Genomic DNA, 19,935 nt, shown 5'->3' with positions numbered 1-19,935 from the left:
CAAATGAATCCTCAATAGGTACCAGAAAGTTTTTTGTTTTGTTTTGTTTTGTTTTGTTTTTGCTAATATGAGACATCAATTAAAGGTAAGAAAAAAACAGGTAGAATAAAAATGAGTTAAAAAAAACATAGTTTCAAACATTTCGTTGAAGGTCCACCAATAAAGTTAATATAATTATTTCAGATTCTAAGTGTTTATCATACTTCTTCATGTATATCTTCTAATTTTTAATGGCTTAGGACTAGGAGACTAATTTTTGAATAACGACTCGCCATTTCTTGAACACTCAAGCAGAGGGACTGCTGGTTTTCCATTTTAGGAAACCGTGTTCTGTGGTCACCGAAAGACAAACTGCTGGGAGGTGATCTAAGCATTTCAAACTGATAACAAAGCAATTAATTTTTCTTGGAAGGTTTACGAGTCTTTTACTGATTTGACAATACACAGGCAAGTATTTCTCTCTATCTCAATTTGTTCTTAAATATGGACACAATTCTATATATGGCAATAGTTACTTATAGCCCAGAAGCAAGGGAGAATCTTTGATCCTAAGTAAGAAAGTTCACAGAATAAGGAAACCAGAAAAAGAAACTTTGGGGATCCAATAAACTCCTTGGGTATGTCTTCTGTGGCCAGAGACTAAGATGTGTCTTTATTAGAGGCAAGAATTAGGCAAGGGGTGGGAGCATGATATTTATATAATGTTTTTGAAACAAAGGAGAGGCTCTGAACTTGGACTTCTACAATCAGTTTGTTACCCACATGACCTCACTTGCTATCCACCCGCACCCACATGACTGGATGATGAGAGGCATCCAGAAGGTCCCGTCACTGCCTCCTACAGACTGTGAAGGTGATCATATCTGTTCTAATCATGAGAGTCTTTGATCTTTATTCAGTTTACTGAATCCCTCTGTTCAAACATATTATTTAGCCCCAATAAAGCACCAAAATTTGCTTAATATTTTTATTTTGTGAAAAAAAAATTTAGGTCCCTTAAACAAAAGGACAATTGCTGTGGCATATCTGGTGTCACAGTGAAAAAAGAGAGCCTGCAACATTCATCAAATGTTAAGAGTGCCGAGTAACAGCAAATCTGTGGATCCTGCAAGTTAGCTCTTGAACAAGAAAGACTTATTAAGAAAGGATACAATCTAAGCTGAGAACAATTAAACAAGTGCATTTAAATTAAGGCAAAAAACTATGGCACCTAATGGATTCACAAAAATTCACAAAATGTTAGGATTTTGCTATTTCACTAATAACTTCCATAAGATAGAAAGGATGAACCTAGATGTTTTTACTGCTTTAGTGAGGATCACTTCTGTGGGACCATAGGCAGTAATGGTGCAGTACTGTGGTTGTCAAACTTTGGCATATAGTAGGGTTGCTTGGGAAGTTGTTTAAAAAAACAAAAAAACCCAAAGCCCAGATGTTCTGACCCTGGAGATTCTGACTCAGTCCTGAGTTGAAGCTTAGGCATCCGTACTAAGCTCTCTAGTGAGTCAGATACAAACTGAAGGTGAGGACATTGGTGCACCGGGAAGATCTCCGGCTCTCTGGAGTCAGGACGGCCAGGATTTCAAACCTAGCTCTACCATTTATTAGCCGTGTGATAGGAGCAAGTTACTCACATCCTGAGGCCCCAGTGTCTTCATTTGCATATTTATCTCAAATGTCAAAGAACTATCTCATTCTGTGATTTTGTTTGAGCAGGCAGAGAGCTAGATATGAGCAGAGAGAGAGGGACAGACCAAACGGCAGAAATTGGGCAGAAAGGAGGGCCATGGGCCAAATGTAGGAAACCCTACATCATGTAAGTACCAGGGGTCCCCAGGCAGAGGAAAAAAAGCAGGAATCTCTGGGCTGATAAGTGGTCACACCTTTGGGGGTGATGAGTGGCCCAGAGGCCAACAAAGAAAGGTGAGAAAAGGCAGGAATCTCCAGTGTCCGAATGTAACCTTTTGCTCATTATGCCCTCATTTCAATAAAATTAGCCTTGCAGATCAGAAGTACCCGTCATGCACTGAAGCCATGACACTTCTGATCCAGACTAAATAAGGACAAAAATCCCTCCTCCCTTTGGGAAGGTGGAGTTGGGATGAAAATCAGGAAATATGACCCCAGACCCTTCCCTCCCAAATGAATATTCCACCCATTCATTTCTACACCCTGTGTAACCAACTTGCCGAAGAAACAAAGAAACTCAGGGCAGCCGCCCACCTGAGCCTGCCCGCTCTCCCCTTGAGAGTGTACCGTCCATCCTTTAATAGATCCTCACTTTACTTTTTAAACCTCTACATCTTGTTTCTGAATTCTTTCTGGGACGGGACAAGAACCTGGAACACTGGTTACATCCACCAGCAACAATCTCAGAGAACTAATAATTCAGCACATAGTCTGCTATTATTTTTTTCTGCTTTTCTTTCTTCCAGTTTTATTGAGAAATAAATGTTCAGTTCATCATCTTGTCAGTGCTTTGTTCCCATGCCAAAGGCCAGTTTCACAGAGATCTTTGAGAATAAGCACCTGGTTAGAGGAGGCAATTTCCTAAGGGTGGCAACGCAATGCTGTTGGGAAGACATGGGCTTTATTTTATTTCAATTTTTAAAAAAAAAATTACTTTATTGAGTTATAGTCAGTTTACAATGTTGTGTCAGTTTCAACACGGGCTTTAGAGATAAGAGAACTGCATTTAAATTCTGCTTTGTCACCTCCTTGGTACTTCCTTGGATAGGTGACAGCTTTCTTGGATTAATTTCTCATCTGCAAAGTAGCAATAAGTCATACTGCAGAGTTTTGTGAGATTAAATAGGGTCATAAAAGTTAGATGTGGCTAGTGGCTGCCAACTAGTAGGTTTCTAATAACAGGAAAACTTCCTTTCTGTTTTCATGGCAATACTCCATTTTCAAAAGCTGCTAATCAGATTGCTGTGCGTGTGTGTGTGTGTGTGTGTGTGTGTGTGTGTGTGTTTATATGGGTTGGGTCACCCCAAGGTTTCTTTTTTTTTTTTTTTTAACATTTTTTATTGATTTATAATCATTTTACAATGTTGTGTCAAATTCCAGTGTACAGCACAATTTTTCAGTTATACATGAACATATATATATTCATTGTCACATTTTTTTCTCTGTGAGCTACCATAAGATCTTGTGTATATTTCCCTGTGCTACACAGTGTAATCTTGTTCATTCTACAATTTTGAAATCCTGTCTATCCCAAGGTTTCTGAATATACCATGTGATTCAGATACGTCTGAAAACTGAATCTATTCCAAAGTCACATTGAATCCTGAGGACTGGTGACTTCCTGAGTGAAATCAGTACAGGCAAGGTGAAGCTTTAAAAAAAAAAGACTTGACATGATTGAAAGAAATTTAAAAAGAAGGAAAGAAGTCAGTCAGATACTTGAACTCATGCCAGTGAGTGAACTCACTAGTGGCTGGTATTGTAAAAGAAAATAAGAGGCTGACAAATAAATTGCTTCTGTTTCCAGAACCTTCAGTATATCCCCAGGACAAAATCAATTTTAAAAGGCTTTTTCCCTTGAAAGAAAGGAAATGGCCCATAGGGCAGAGGCTTAACTTGATTCAACTAATCTGAGTAGCTGTCAAACTCAGGACCAGTTAACACTCTTTCAAAAGTGTGTGTTTGTTAATCATGGGAAACCTAAATTTCTGGCGCATCGATATTCCCTCCAGTTGTCCCCACTTTATAGAAACCTCTTGCTTTTTGTGGGATCACGTTTCTTAGGAAAAATAAAAAATAGTAAAGGGACATAACTGACTTTGGGAAAGCAAAATGCAAGCATCTGTTTCCAACTGCCTTTGCCTTATACAGAGATATAACAGAGTCATTAATATCAACCACAGATTCATTGTTTTGGAAGTTGGGAACAAGCAGCTTTTACACTGGGTAGCCTGAACCAAGCATGAAAATGCTTTTCTTCCTTATGAAAGAGTCTATGAAAATTAACAAGGAACCTTTACATAGAATGAGACTAACATTTCTGTTGGGTGCTTCTTAATACTCAGCAATGTCAGAGTGTCGGCCTGTTCTTTGCAGGTGTTATTTGGTTCGAGGTTAATTTGTTTAAATGCATTGTTTTTCCTCTAAAAAACTACCAAACTGTAGTAGTTTCGCAAAAGGATTCAATAAGCTATTTCACCAAATGTTACGCTCTTCTGTTGTCTTGACCCTAAATCAGTTCTGTGAACCGAGGGCCCCGAGTCTGACCCTGCGCAACCCATCCCCCAGTGCTCTCCAGGGTATTTCAAAACTGATTAGCTGAAGGGCAACGGATGGCTTATTGAGTAAGTCACATTTTTTTTTCCAGAGAAATTGACTTGAAATATCCAGTGCAACCTGCCAAGTGCCGCCTTTGTTTATAAAGCCACTTCCCGCTGACTTCATACAGGATAGCTCCTCCTTGGAAACCTTGAAGTTTGCCTGGTCTCAGATGGTGCATTCCAAACCCAGCACAACCTTGCTGTAAATTCTGCCTTTCCTGACTCGTTACTGCAGCTTCATAGGAAAAGCCTAGCCAGTTCCAGTGTTCTCTCAATGAAATATTTTTTTTTTAAGATTCTGAACTCACTCTTCACTAACTACCTCACTCTTCATATAATGTCAACTACTTGGGGTTTTAATTTTCAGGTATAGATATTGTCTTCTTGGTGTTTTCTTAAAGAGTTATTTATTCAGAGTAGGTGATGACCAACTTAAGATTCTGAATGGGTATACATGGGACGTGATTGTTGTAAAAAGGAACACATCTTTGAGGCACTAAAGAACCTCAAAATGCTTTGAGCGTCACAGCTGAATGATTCATTTGCAACAACTGAATGATTTAATTGCAGCTAATTATTGGTTACAGGGGGGCAGAACCACATCTTGTTAAGCAAAGCCATAGTCTAGATGGGAAAATAGGTAAAATACCAGTTTCTTTATCCCCAACTGTTTTTGCTCTCTGGAAAGCTGGTTGGTTCATACGTACATGAGCACATTTTTGGTAAGAGACTAAGCAGGCAGCTTGGGGCTCTTGGGCACTGGCGGGTGGGTCAGTGGTGAGCGCATTCTCATGTCAGCACAGGCAAATTTGGATTATTTTCCTTAGAGGCTTCTCAGAGTTTTGAAAGAAACTAGGAGATCTTCTTAAAAAACAATGTTAAACACTTAGAATCATATTTCTAATAAAACAGAACTCAAACTATTAAATTTTGATAAAGTTTCAGAACGAAAAACCAACAGAACTTACATCTGATGACATAATTTTGGAAATTCATGACGGTTTGCTGCCTTACTGATTCACTGTTTTAAAAAGTGGAGGTTTTTTTTCTCCCCACGATAGAAAGAGAACATCTTCATTGTAACTGCATTTAGAAGACCCTTCTGGAAAAAGATTACTGTCTTATTTTTCACTGTGGAAGCCGGTGCTTCTCTTTCCTTACCATAAAAGTAAACATCCTCACTTATAATTATAAGTTGAACACTTGGAAGTGTCAAAAAACAAAATTAATCCAAGGTCCCATCAGCTTTTAGTCAGGGCCATTACTTGAGGTTATACTAGGTCTGATTTTGCATCTTTTTTTTTTTTTGTAATGACTATATTTTAAGTATCTTTTCATGCTTGCTATTAAATATTTTATAAAATATGAATGTTAACGCCTGCATAACAGTCCAACACTTGTTTGTATCATTGAACACTGACTCATTGCCCTGCTGTGGCACATCTGGATTGGTTCTGGTTTTTGCTGCTATAAATACCACTACAGCAAGCATGTTTGTACAACGTGTGTGTCTCTGGTTGTTTTCCTAGAGTGCCATCTTACTTTGTGAGAAGTCCTCAGGAATCTGCCATTAATTCAGACACCTTCCCTCTGTCACTGCCTTCCTTTAGGGGCTCTGGAAATACTTAAGGATCTTAGCCATATGCAACGAAACTGATCCTCTCTCTTCTGATTCTTGAATCCCAGTTCTCTGTGGCCAAAGGATTAAAAATAACCTTCTTTCCAAAGCATTTCCCATTTAGTTGTCTCCCTCTGAAGGCATGGAAACAGGAAGAGAGAGGTGGTAGCCATCCACACCATGAAAGGAAAGGAACAGAGCAGAGGAATGAATTCTGATGGACAGAACGGATGTTCCCTTGACCACACTTCCTGGGGACACAGTAGGATTCAAAGGCAAACTGGTCACATTTTTATTTATTATGGTTTAAAGTTTCCAAGCCTCCTATACTGATGCCATGAATCCAGCTTTAAGAATTACTGGATTACTTACAGTGGGTTAAGTACCCACTGGAGACAAGCACTGCTTAAAAGCGTTACCAGACCCTACTTAGGAATAAGGTGTGGCTGCATTTAAATCATTCTACGTCAAAATAAAGTGCGGTGGGAGGGGGAGCCAAGATGGTCAAGTAGAAGGACTCATAGTTCGCCCTTGCCCTCAAACCCACCAAGAATTACATCTGCAAACCCACTGAATCGCACAGAACACCTACTGCACTCTGGCAGAGTGTCTCTTGCTTCAAAATATAGAAGGATTCTCACAAAATCCAGTAAGAGAAAAAAAAAAAAAGAAAGAAAGAAAGAAAGAAAGAAAGAAAATCAGCGTGGGACGCGTCCTGCGTGCGGGTAGGGAGTGGCAAAGGAAGAAAGGCCCCTTCATGCTGGGACGCCCCCTCTCCAGCCAGGGGGTCGGTGGAGACAGAAGCGGAGCCTCCGAGCTCGAGCTCGGAGGAGAAAGTGGCAGCTGCCTGGCAGACGGAACTGAGGGAAACTGGCACGGAGGGTCCCTGCGACCCCCAGCCCTAGGTGCAAGCCGGCCGGGACAAGCCCGGACTGGCTGCTGGAGATCGGTGATGAGCCCGGGGAGAGGGCTGGGGCCCACTGCCCAGAGGCAGCCTCGGGGGACTGGAGGGTGGTGTGAGCTCTGGGGGGGGGGGTGTGAGCAACAGAACAGCCCGGGACCCCCATTACAAAGCACCGCTGCGGGTGGTGGGTGCACCGCAGCCTTGCCCTCGCAGCTGGCGCCATCCACGGTCGTGTGTTCTCCCGAGAAGAGCGGTGGGGCCGCTGCGCTGGGTCCTAACGCCTGACTTCGGCAGATCTGCGCTCGTGCGCCCTGGGGCCCAGAACCAGGGGCACACCAGAGCAGGTGGCTGACATTCCCACAGCTAAGGCGGGGGCAAAGGCAGTGTCAACAAAAAGTACTTTGTAAGCCCACCTAACAAGTGACAGACAGCACCGCAGAGGGCACTTCCCAGCGGACACCAGTGGAGGTACACTCAGCGACTCTCCTTCCCAGCCCTGCCCACCACACACCATAGCTCAGAAGTGGGTCTAGAAGCCTCTATTCCAGCAACAGGGGAGCAGACCCGGCCCCTGTCAAGGCTGTGACAAGCACAGAACAAAAAAGGAGGCCCTACTCAACAACCATCAGGGCAGGCTCTGATGACACCAACCACATCAGCCACGCCCCCAGTCAAAGGGATACCAGCCAACACACACGGAAGGAAGATGTGGCAACCATCCACGCTAAGAACAGCCCTCACAACAAAACTATCAGACGCACAGCCTCCACAGGAACGCCCCCACTTTAAATAAAAACAAATGAGCCAAACAAAAGAGCAGCCCTTCAAGACCACAGTAGGTAACTGACACTCCTAAATCACAGAGCCAGAGGGACACAAGCAAGGTGAAGAAGCAGGGGAACCGCTGCCAGTGAAGAGAGCAAGAGGAGTCCACAGAAGGAACTACAGTGAGACAGACCCCGACAGCCTGCTAGCCATGACTCAAAAAGGGGGCGGTGGAAGCACCGAAGGGCGTAAGAGGGACTGGGAACAGAGACCTGTGACTAGAGGCATGTCTGCTATGTGACGTAAACAAGCCCATTTGGGATGCATAACTGCACAAAGCGGCTTGAAGAGGGATCTGACAGTCTCTTCTAGATTTTGGTTTTATCCCACATTAGCCTTCTTTTTTTTTTCCCTTAAGAACCATTAGTTACAAAGCAGACAGTAGAGGGTACAGATAAGCACACCTGCCTTGGAACCAGACTAGGGAGGTGGGTGGGGTCTGACAGTCTGCCATTTACTAGGTGGGTGACCTTTGGGAAGCTAATGCTTCTGGTCTCATTTTTCCCATCTGTAAGATTTGGATATTAATAATTCTTACTTCACGGTGTTGTTGCAAAAATCAATGAGGGAAGGCATGAAAAACCCTTTAAATAGTGTCTGTCATGTACTAAGTACCAGTAACTGTTGGCTAGTATTATGTGTCCCACTGCTGAGTTAGCCCGTGAGATACGGGAGAGGCTTTTGTGATTCTCTTGCTGATGATTTACAACCAAAATCTCATCCTGATGCCAGGATCAACCAGTCTATAATGTGCCAAGCTATCAGATACCCACTTCCATTAGATGTTAGCTTTCCTAAACCCTGGAAAGGAGACTTTGTAAAAAAAAAGCCTTATTTAAATCTTCCTTTTGCCAACCTTATGTGATCTTATGTATCCCACAAGGGGACTATAAACCAGACATGTACATTTTAAACTTAATTCCCATGGCAATCCTGGGAGGTCATTGTTGTTTCTACTTTAAACATTGCAAGCTGGAGCTTAAGAGGAATAAAGTGAGACCAAAGACTATATTGCCTTGGAATTGATGAATTAAGACATGAGAGGATATGCATATTTGGTGGGTGGGAGTGAGAGGGTTTGGTACCCCAATGCTCATTCACACATATAATGTTTCATTTTCAATGTTTCTCCCTTAGAAGACATTATGGGATATTCAATATCTTGTAAAAACCTTTAATGATAAAGAATATGAAAACGAATATATATATATATATATATATATATATATATATATATGCATGACTGGGACATTACGCTGTACACCAGAAATGGACACATTGTAACTGATGATGCTTCAATAAAAAAAGACGACGACATTATGGGCTAATGGAAATATAATGGGATAAATTTGACACAACATTGTAAAATGACTATAACTCAATAAAAAAATGTTAATAAATAAATAAATGTATCTAAAAAAATAAAAATAAAAGCAAAAAAAAAAAAAAAGAAACGTAATGGGATAATAGAAATATCCAGTTACCATAGATAAAGTACGTAACGTGGGAGAGTATAGACAACTGGATGTATTGCGTGGCTACTTAGATCTGCCAGATCTGTCTAAGGTGATATGACATAATATAATATGTAATAGGCTATCCAAAAATTTGGAGGAAAACTACCCTAAATATAGAAGAAAATTAAGGAAGTGTTGGGGGATTTTTTTTTTAATTTTGGGGGGAGATAATTAGGTTTCTGTTTATTTATTTATTTTAATGGTGGTATTGGGGATTTTTCCAGGACCTCGAGCACGCTAAGCATATACCCCCCCACCCCTCTTAGGGAAGAGTTTGGATGAACCTGTGATAGATTTCAAGCCTGAAGAGTCCACTGTGGGAATTTTAGCATTTTGACTCTTACTCATTAATTTCCAGAATATAGATTCTCTGCTCACCTGCCCTGGACGGAACCTAAGCTCTCATTCCCCTCTTTTGGGAAAACACTACAGATTTCTGCGAGCAGGCGGTTGATCTCTCATTCTGTCTCTTCTCCTCTATCTGTCTAGATATCCTGGCCCCCACCTGCAGCCTAGGGCCATATGGGAGCACTGTGGCGTGTTGCCTGCACTCAGGCTCTTCCCATAGAGCGTACCTTGCTGTTGAGGATCTGGAAGACCCTCTGCTGCAGTGTCTGGCCAGCCTTGGGCCTCACAAGGATGTAAATGACTTTCAGGTCAGGGCTGGTGCGAAGCAGCTTCTCCATCATCACTTTGCCCAGGAAGCCTGTGGCCCCAGTAATGAGAATGGACTTGCCGTTGTAGAAAGCTGAGATCATGGACATGATTCCTCCTTTTGTCTTTTACAGCTCCGGGAAGAGGTTCCTAAAAAGAAGGAGAAATAACAAGAGATTACGTTCTCAGAAGTTCTAAAATGCATTCATATTCAATGGTTTCTGGAATCTCCAGGAGTTTTGAATGCAGAGAAAGGTCAGATGGAGGGATGGCATCGTGGTTTATTGGCAAGACAATTCATTTCAATCAGTATTTATTGAGCTCACTCTACATGCCAGACTTTATGCCAGGAACAGTGGGCAAGAAATGTGAGACGTGGTTCCTGCTCTCAAGGAACTGCTTGCAGTCTCATGGAGGAGACAGACATCTAGAGACTATTAAGTATAATATGGTGATGCTAAGGCAAAGGAAACATGGAGGAGGGGATGCAGAGCAGAAACTGGGAATTTCAGGAAGGCCTCTGTAGGCAGCAAAACTTGAAAAAAGGTAAGCTTTGGGGTAAGGGTGATCCCAAAGAGCCAAAGCAAAGGCCGGAGGTATAGTGTAGGATGCTGTATGGGGGAAGCGAAAAGAACGCACTGTTATGAGAAGGTAAATGACACGAGCCCAAACCTGTGAAATCAAAGCTTCGAACAGCTCTCAAATTTTAAAACGATGATGTAATTAGTATTTCAGCTGCAGTTTTATTTACAGAAATTACTGGAGCAAATAACTTGGTTTCACTTGAACTAACTGGCCCTGGCCTAGCCAGCCACTTCTGAATCAGTGTCTTTCTCTTCCTTGAGCTGAAGACGGGTTGAGAGCGCCATCCCTTCCTTCATATGCGGCTGGCTCGTGAGGTTGAAACATTACCAGAGGCAAAAGGCAGGGAAGGCTGGACAAGTGAGGCCGCAGATCACAGGCTTCGGTAAGCCTGGACGTAGTACCAGGTGCCATCTAGTGCTTTTATGGTCCCCGTTTCCAGGGGCAAATCTGTAGTGGGAAGCCACAGGCAGCACTTCGATGCTGTGGCTTCCAAGAAAAAGCAGCAGATGGTGTAGAAATGCAACATGAAGTTTTTTGTCTTTACATCTGGGCTCAAGATTGTTGATGGAAAGTAGTGGCTTTAACTCCAGTCAACTCCAGTGACTCCTGAATGAGCAATGACTTTTCACAGTCAGAATGTCTAAATTAGTTATAATTTCTAATTTATAAATGGAAGTCATAATTTATACTTTGAGCATCTTGAGTCTATGTTCTTGGGCAGAACTGCTTGCCTTTGGAGGGTTCATTCATTCATGGGTTTACTCAGCAAATACTTTTGTGCACCTGCCACGCCAGACTCTATGCTAAATTCTGAACATAAACAGTTGAGTAAGGCAAACAGCTCCTTGCTGTCACTCTAGCAGAGGAGGCCAGTGATACAAAGATAAGTAAATACATAGACAAGTTAATTATAGACTCTTACAAAGAAAAACACAGCAGGGATCAAAGACAAAAATCACACCCCATCATCAATGCCATTCACTTTAGGAAGCATGGGTTTCAAGTCACATGAGCGATATTAACTGAGTTCCTATTTAAGCCCCTTTTATTAAGTGTTGATGTGAGAAAAAGTATTTTGAAGGACACATTAGGACCTTGTGTCAAAGAGCAATGAAAGATATTTTTTGTCATGTTACATAACGTTGCTCATCTTAGAATCTAGCCGATGAATTTTTTCTCAAAAATTTAGCACATGGGAAACGTGTTGAATATTTTTGCCTCGCCTATCTTGAAGCCCGGAAAAGTGGTGTCACCCGGTTTGGAAGGCAGTATGGTTATCCTGGTTGGGTACACAGGTTTCTAAGCAAGACTGTCTGAAATCAAATCCCAGTCCTGCCATTTATTGGGGACCTGATCTCAGGCAAACTATGCTCTTCCTGCTGCAATATGTTCATCAGTAAAGCGATGTTAACTAAAGTATCCACTTAACAGCACTGTGTAAGAATTATGCGTGTGAATACATGTAAAACCCTTAAAAATATAATTTACCTATAGTATTGGCCATCAGTATAATCACTGGTTCCACATTTTTCTTTTTTTTAATTAAAAGTTCCTTCATATTTAAATTTTTTAAAATTTTTATTTTTTTGGGTGGGGGGGAAGGAGGCAATTAGGTTTATTTTCATTTGTTTATTTTTAACGGGGTACTGGGGATTGAACCCAGGACCTCGTGCATGCTAAGCACACACTTGACCACTGAACTATATCCTCCCCCTCCACATTTTTCATCTTAACAGTTTCTGGATTTTCCTTTTGGTATTTAAATGTTCTGTTTCGTGCATTTTTATACACCCTCTTTCGGAAGCAGGAGATGATTTATAACACAGTCATCCAGCCAAATAAAGTGTTTCTCCCAAATGCAACTCCGCTTGATGATAAATCTTGCCAATTCCTTTATAAATAAAATATTTTGGCACCTACTCCTTTAATATAGTATTAACCATAAGTGGGTGTGGTTGGCAGGAAAATACAGAAGGGAAACTGAGTCTGGAAAGGGTAACTTCCCAACGTCTTTTTCTGAAGATGTCCAATGTTTTAGTGGAGTCGGATTTTCTAGAAATGTAAATGTGCCGTTAAGAAGTTTTGGTCCAGACAGTTTTGCAACATGTGATGAAAAATTTAGAACAGGTTACATATCTCTAAAGAGCCTATTTCTTGTGGGACAAAGGAAAGCTTGATGTGTCCCCAGAGAATGGAATGTGCCTGCTCTGTCCAGAAGTCCAAGTACTCCTCCGACACAGCAAAAGCCACAGCAGGGTGTGCGGAATGCTCTCAGAGGGAAACAAAACATAAACCAGCATATATGGCTGGGACGTTGTGCTGTGCATCCGAAGCTGACACGTTGTAACTGACTATACTTCAATAAAAAATAAAAAAATGAAAAAAACCATAAACCAGTATGTCCTAGAACTCACCAATGGATTTTAAGAGCAGGTGGTAGGGGAGTTGTGGCCAGGACTCAAATCAAGGCAAGTGATTCTCAAACATGTCTAAGAGAATTCCTAATCCTCAGGTCAAAGCAGCAGCAGAGAGGTTTCCTCGAATTCTTGCATCCACTCTCAAGATGCGGTTGGTTCCTGGACCCAGAAACTCCTACACAAAATGTGGCCCTCGGAACCCAATTTCATGTGTTACAGCTTTGTAAAGTCTAGGCATTGTTAACCCTTAATACAAGTCACTAAAACTAAATTGTTTTAAAAACTGAAATAATTTCACACTCGGTCATGGAGGAGACGCAACTCTAGAAGGAGGAACCTGTTCAGAGCAGCTCGCTGAAGCACGGCCTGCCTTTCACATCTTCTCAGATTACTGGTGCAGACAGCAAAGGACAGTGTCCTGTCCCTCATGCTCACGATGTGGTTTGTGAGAAGCTGAAATCATTCTGACAATCTCTGAACCCTCCTGTATAATGCAGAATCTCTGATGCCTGAGTGAAAAAAAGGTGGGACCTGTGAGAGTCAGCCAATGTATTTTTCATGAATATCTATACGTGCCAGGCCCTGGGACTAGTAATAAACAGGCCTTATGAGACTTAGATTCCTCCTTTCTATCCGGGAGCATTTTTCCTCCTTCCGATCACCAGTATTCCATGCTCAGGAGTAGAAACAGAGAGTTTTTACTCTCCTTTTGCCAGCAATATGAGGCTGTTCTCATTTCTAGAACAAGTGTTAAAATATTGAGTCCTAACAATTGTGCTAAGTTAGGCATTTTTTCCCCCTAGGTTTAAGCATATGGGAACTTTACTTATTCTTTGAGTGTTTCTTCTGGAAAATTAAAAAAAAAAATTAAGATTCAAACATTTAAAGGAGACAATCCATATTCCATAGTCCTTTAGAGAAAAATATTTTTTAAAAGAAACGAGGTGCTCTGCCTCTCTGGACTCTTATTCTTGTCCGGGTTTCTTGGTCTTGCATTATTAACAGTTTGGGATGGATGTATCTGTCGTGGGGGCTGTTTAATAGCACCCTGGCCCCCACTCTCTAGACAGCAATAAGATCTCTCTCTTCCCCCAACCAGGTCTGACAACCCAAAATGTCTCTAGACTTTGCTAAACGTGATCTTGGGGAAAAATCGCCTCCCTCTTCAGAGAACCACTGTTTTAGGACCTTATTAAACTCTCATTTTATCATATCCAGCCCATCCTATTAAAAAGTCAAGATTCAGAGCTTAAATTTCTGCTTGTGAAGCTAAGTACAAATATCCTTCACTTCCACATCCTATTTTACCTTTATTGGATCATTCCTAACTAATTACGTTTACCCATGCAAATTACATGTGTGCAAATCTTGATGGAATTCAAAGTGGAGATGAAGGGAGATTTCTCCAGACAGAGATTCCCCATGTTTTATTTAACCAAATTTCTTTCAGTCTCTTTGCTATGAATTAGACTATTAACCCCACTTTTCATATAGATTGAGCCTTTCAGTTTCATCATCTAAACCTGTATAGGACACTGTGCTGCACACCAGAAATGGACACATTGTAACTAACTGTACGTCAATGGGAAAAAAAAACCCATATGGGAAAATTTAAAAAAGAATGGCAATCAGACCAGCATGAGATCAGCTGAGAAAAAGAAATTTAGTATTGGTTGCTGAATATTAATAATTCTGCAGACAATCAAATCAATCTCACCTATCAGCAATTCTGTTGCCTTTTTTAAAAATTTTATTTTATTGAGTTTTAGTCAGTTTACAATGTTGTGTCAATTTCCAGTGTAGAGCACAATTTTTCAGTCATACATGAACATACGTATATTCATTGCCACATTCTTTTTCACTGTGAGCTACCACAAGATCCTGTATATATTTCCCTGTGGTACACAGTATAATCTTGTTTATCTATTCTATATATGCCTGTCAGTATCTGCAGATTTCGAACTCCCAGTCTGTCCGTTCCCATCCTCCTCTCTGCTGGCAACCGCACGTCTGTATTCTATGTCTGTGAGTCTGTTTCTGTTTTATATTTAAGTTCATTTGTCTTCATTTTTTTTTTTAAGATTCCACATATGAGTGATCTCATATGGTATTTTTCTTTCTCTTTCTGGCTTGCTTCACTTAGAATGTTGAGAGATAGCTCATGTGGACAAGTGGGGTTTTCATCGGCAGTGGTCACAATAATAGGGGCTGGTCTATTGAAAAGGGATCAATACTATTTTGTAAAACTCAGTAAATGAAAGTTGTTCTGCTCCATCAAAATTGAACACTGAAATTCTTTCAATAAGTGTGCTGAATTAAGAAAATGTACTTACAAAATAAAATTCTATGTAGAAAAGAAGACAAACTTGTAAAATCATCATGTCCACCACAAATCTCCTGGAAAGACTGCAGGGGGATGAGATAAATGGCAGTGATTGCATAACAGTGCGATGGCATGAAAGGTAGAGAGTTTTGCTTCCTGTCTGCCATTCCCCCTTCCACGATTTAAAAGGTCATTTAATAATAAATACTTAAAAAAAGAAGTTATTAGAAGGTAATATAAGCTGGTATTTTTATAGTCTCTTCTTTTTCTGTGGGTGCTAGAAACATAAAGACATTTGCAGAACAAACTTCCTTAGTTTTGGATGTATTTACATTATTTTTAAAAGTGTGGTACAATGGACATTATACAATGTTCTGGACTGAGTTGTGTGCCCTCCAAATTCCTGTGCTGAAGCCGTGACCCCATGTGATGCTATGAAGAGATAAAGCATTTGAAAGGTATTTGAGGTTAAATGAGGTAAGGGTGAGGCCCTAATCCAATAGGACCGGTGTCCCAGTAAGAAGAGGAGGAGACACAGGGAACAGAACTCCAAAAGGCACCGAGGAAAGGCCATGTAGGGACACAATGAGAAGGCAGCTGTCTGCAAGCTAAGAAGAGAGCTCGTATCAGAAGCTGAGTTTACTGGCACCTTGATCATGGACTTCTGGCCTCCAGAACTGTGAGAAATAAATGTCTACTGCTTGAGCCACCCAGTCCGTGGTACATCCTTACAGCAGCCTGAACAGATCGAAGTGCACACAAACTCATGAACAGAGACATGCACAATTTTGGATAAGTGGGTAAAATAACTCTTGACAATAATTCGCATCAACCTTTCCAATTCCAGAGTAAGCCTTTGTAATGAAGCAAAGGTGTCTGTCCCATTTTCCCATCTTTGCAGCACAGAGTAGGCTATTGGTTCTGGGTTTTCACATTTTATGAAAATATGGACAGGTCTTTTATGATGAACTACAGAGACCTCATCAATCCAAGCCTTAACAAGCTTTGTATAAGTCACATACCTGTTTCTCAGTTGCTTAGGGGGAAAAAAGTTTTCCCCCAAGAACTTGTTTTATTGCGTTACTTTCCTGAGTATATTCCAAATTAGGCAATTCAGCAATGAACTTGGGTACCTTTCACTGTGAGTTTGTTATATAAGTTTTTCTGGGAGAACTTTTAAGTTCTTGATGGAGGAATATTAACCCCCCAGGGGTGCTGGGTGCAGGTCTCCCTAATTGAATTAGCGATGCCCCATGGTCAAGAGAAACCAATTTGGAAATAGTCCCAGCTGGGGAGGAATAGTCCAGGCTGGCTTAAGAAAACAAAATTTAGCAATAAACCTCCACACATCCTTCCTAGTTTGCTTCTGCTTTAGTTCATTTGTAAGTCTTCAAAAAAACAAAACAAAACAAAACAAAGCCTCTAAATTTAATGGAAATGAAAAAAAAAGATATGACCGAAACCCCTCACTTTATCATTAATTGATTAAATAGGTGTATTAAGTGCCTACTGCATGCTACACCCTGTTAGGTGTGGATAATTAATATGCAGTCTTGCTAAATGGCAAAGTGCTATCAAAAGGCATGGTATCATAATTATTGCTTCGAGGTCAGTCAAATATCAATCAGCATGGGATGGTGCTCATGCCCCTCCAAGTGAGGGTCCTTGGCTTCATGCAGGAAAGAATTCAAGAGTGAGTCATAGTAAAGGGAAAGCAAGTTTACTGAGGGACACTGCGATGTGGGCCATCTCAGAAGGCAACAGAGGCGGCTTAGGACTTACACATTTCATAGGCAGAATGCAGGGCCTCTTAAAAGGCAAGCGGCCCTGGGGTGCAGGGTGGTTAGTTCTTGTGGGCTTGGTAATTTCATATGCTAACAATGGGTTATTTCAGCTATTTTGGGGTAAGGGCTGGGATTTTAAGGAATTGGGCCACTGCCTACTTTTTGACCTTTTATAGTCAGCCTCAGAACTGTCCCGGCTCCTGTGGGTGTGCCATTTAGCATCCTCATATATTACAGTGAGCATAGAAAGAAGCTCAGAGTCTACTGGAAGTCAAGCTTTCGCCATCTTGGACTTAGTTCTAACCAGTTAACCTGTCCTCAAGTGCTGTGACATTCTTTTAATGGCTTTGTCCTGCCCCCCTCCCCTCCTGTCTCACAATCAGGAAAAGGATCCATGTACCATGATGGTAAAAGGCAAAGTCTGGCATAAATATACTATCTAAAAAATACAATATATAATATAAAATAATATGTATTTTTTCATATCCAACAGTATTAAACATTAAGGTGACTACAGGAAGGAGTGTTTACTTCTTTTGAGGGGGAAGAGTAAATCACCCCTGTACTGTGAAACTGGTTTTTGAAGAAGGAGTATGACGGGAGAAGCAGAAATTCAGAAGGTATCTAAGGTAGGGATGACGGTAAAGCAGAGGGATATGAGAAAGTCTGATGTGTGTTCTAAGTGCACACTAGCATGGCTGTAGGAGATAATTCCTAAAAAGATGTCAAGGCATCCTTGTCCAAAAGAATACATGACAGCAGATGGTAGAAACTTCAATGCCCAAATGAAGAGTTAGGTCTTTGCAGGGACTGAAGATTTTGAACAAGGGCCTGATAATCAACAGGAGGAGCTGAGAATGGAGGGGAAACACAACAGAACGGAGTCTGTTTCAGTGGTCCAGGTGAGAGATAGGGAGGAACTCAGCCGGGACAAAGCAGCAGTGGGTCTCACGCTGTAGAGGACATCAGATCCATCTGGGGTGTTTCCTTGTTCAAACTGCAGATTGGCCGCATTCTCTCCACCCTTCATCCCCTTCTGATTCAGTAGAACTGGATGAGGCTGTCCACTGACGATGCATGAAAAATATTAATATAACTAGAGGTGTACTAATGCCTAAGTGGGGGAGGTCTGGGTTTGAATTTTAGCTTTGCTATTTACCAGCCATGATTTTTAAGCAAGTGACTTTTAGACTTCACCATTGCTATTTCCTCATTTGTAAAATCGGAACAATTTTACTGAGAAGCTTTCATTTCAAAAAAGCTTTGGACAAAACCTAGCGCACTCTACTGTTGGGTCAATGAGGTCAGAATGGAAGGGATGGGTGTTGGAAAGAGTGCAAGGGCATTCTGGCTTTTCTCTTACTCACTAACCACATTCTCTCGAATATCTGTGCACGTGAGTTTTCTGCTGTACGAGAGCTGGAGTTCTTGAAGGGCAGAGGGCTTAGTCCTTATGTTGTGCTCCAGATATTGTAAGTGAATGAATACATTCTGTCAGATCTTGTCTCTGCTGCATTTGTGCTCATTATTGATTTCATTTCACACCCTTGAGCTCTGCGAGGGCAGGGACAGTGGCTTCTCTGTTTATCTCCACTGCCTGCTAAGCTCTACATGCTCAGTCAGTGTTATTTAAGTGATGAATAAATGAACAAATTGATGGATGAACGGATGTGTGGAGGAGGAAGTGCACACGAGTCATGGTTGGATGCTAAGCCAGGTTCTTGTCTCTGAAACCCTGGCCTCCGGCTCCGCCACACAAAATGCAAGACACTCTGCCTATCACGTTGAGACGCGCAGTCCCTGGGTGGCTGTGTGAGCCACCTGGCTTGGAACGTATTTCTGTGAAATCATTTGTATCAGTTTAGCACTGGAGTTCAAATTAGGCACCATTTCACATGGACGCTAATAGGAAGCTACCTCAAGTCATCTTTCTTTCCTGCTCAATGAAGAGGGCTTTAAAAAGTCCATTTAACGTGTTCACTGGCACTTTCCAGAATTCAGCATTTTGGGGGAAGAGAGTGACCGAAATGGTCACTATTGATTTTGTCTATTTTTATCAATTATGTGATCAAACATTTGATTTTTTTTTTAACTCAATCAGAGTTTAGAAGCTCTGGTAAAGAAAAGAACATACAGGAATACCTAAATTACATAGCAAATAGCAGACACGGCGACACCTACTATCTTTACAACAGCTACTTGATCTAAGTACGGAAACACATTCATTTATTCAACTGCTGATGACATGCATACGGTGTGCCAGGCATTGTGTAGGATGCTGGGGATACAAGGATGAACAGGACACCCACCTGTTCAGGATTAGGTGCTTTGTCTCTCATCGTGTGAGAGTTTTTACAGTAGAAGCTTTAACCACAGCCAGTGGCTTTAAGATCAGTGATACCCCTAGAAGACACCCAAAACTCAGGATGAATTTAGAGACCAATAGGATCCTGGAGTTTCTTTGGGGCTTGGACAGTTCCTAGAAATGAAATAAATGGGAATTGTACAATTCAGGCCCCCTCCAAGGTGAGTCCAGGTGTTTTGCCTACAAGTGATATAACATTCCAAGTCTGACATCATTCCACAGAGAAGGACCTAGTGACACCAGCATCGTCTGGCTTCCCCCACATCCACCCGCTGCATGACAGCACTGTGACAAACGCTATTCCCGGGTGCAACTGAGAGGCTAAAGGTCCTGCTGGGCCATGGCCAGAGTGTCTGTGGAAGTGGAACCCTGGCTCACAGCCTGCGATAACCTGCCCGTGGGGCCCAACTCCTTATCTGTAATAAACCACCCGCGAAGGCAGCCGGCTAGAAATCAAATTTTCAGGAAATCAAATTGCTACCTGTAGGGACAAAGTAGGAAGATAAGCAGCACCTTCTGTAACAGTTGTCCCCAAACAGCCAGGACTTGGTTAACAACTCCAGCTTCTCTAATTTTTGTCCCGTCTTCCAACTTAGCACTGACCAGAGGAAGCCAAATATGTACCACTCACCAGTCACACGGAATGTCCCGATT

General features: G+C 41.6%; 1 protein-coding gene across 2 annotated transcripts in view; it reads right to left on the bottom strand.

The window, feature by feature from the left end:
• The window catches only part of FAR2 (fatty acyl-CoA reductase 2), a 123,876-nt gene that overhangs the window by 32,070 nt on the left and 71,871 nt on the right, over positions 1-19,935 (bottom strand). For both annotated transcript variants that reach the window (XM_074357797.1, XM_045510375.2), the window contains exon 2: positions 9,729-9,957. In XM_074357797.1, the coding sequence (XP_074213898.1) occupies positions 9,729-9,917 (189 nt within the window). In that variant the 5' untranslated portion in view covers positions 9,918-9,957. The remainder of the gene's footprint in view (positions 1-9,728; positions 9,958-19,935) is intronic.

This window comes from Camelus bactrianus, chromosome 34, assembly GCF_048773025.1.
Source record: "Camelus bactrianus isolate YW-2024 breed Bactrian camel chromosome 34, ASM4877302v1, whole genome shotgun sequence".
In the NCBI taxonomy this organism is placed as follows: Eukaryota; Metazoa; Chordata; class Mammalia; order Artiodactyla; family Camelidae; genus Camelus; species Camelus bactrianus.
This window is presented reverse-complemented; position numbering and strand designations above follow the sequence as displayed.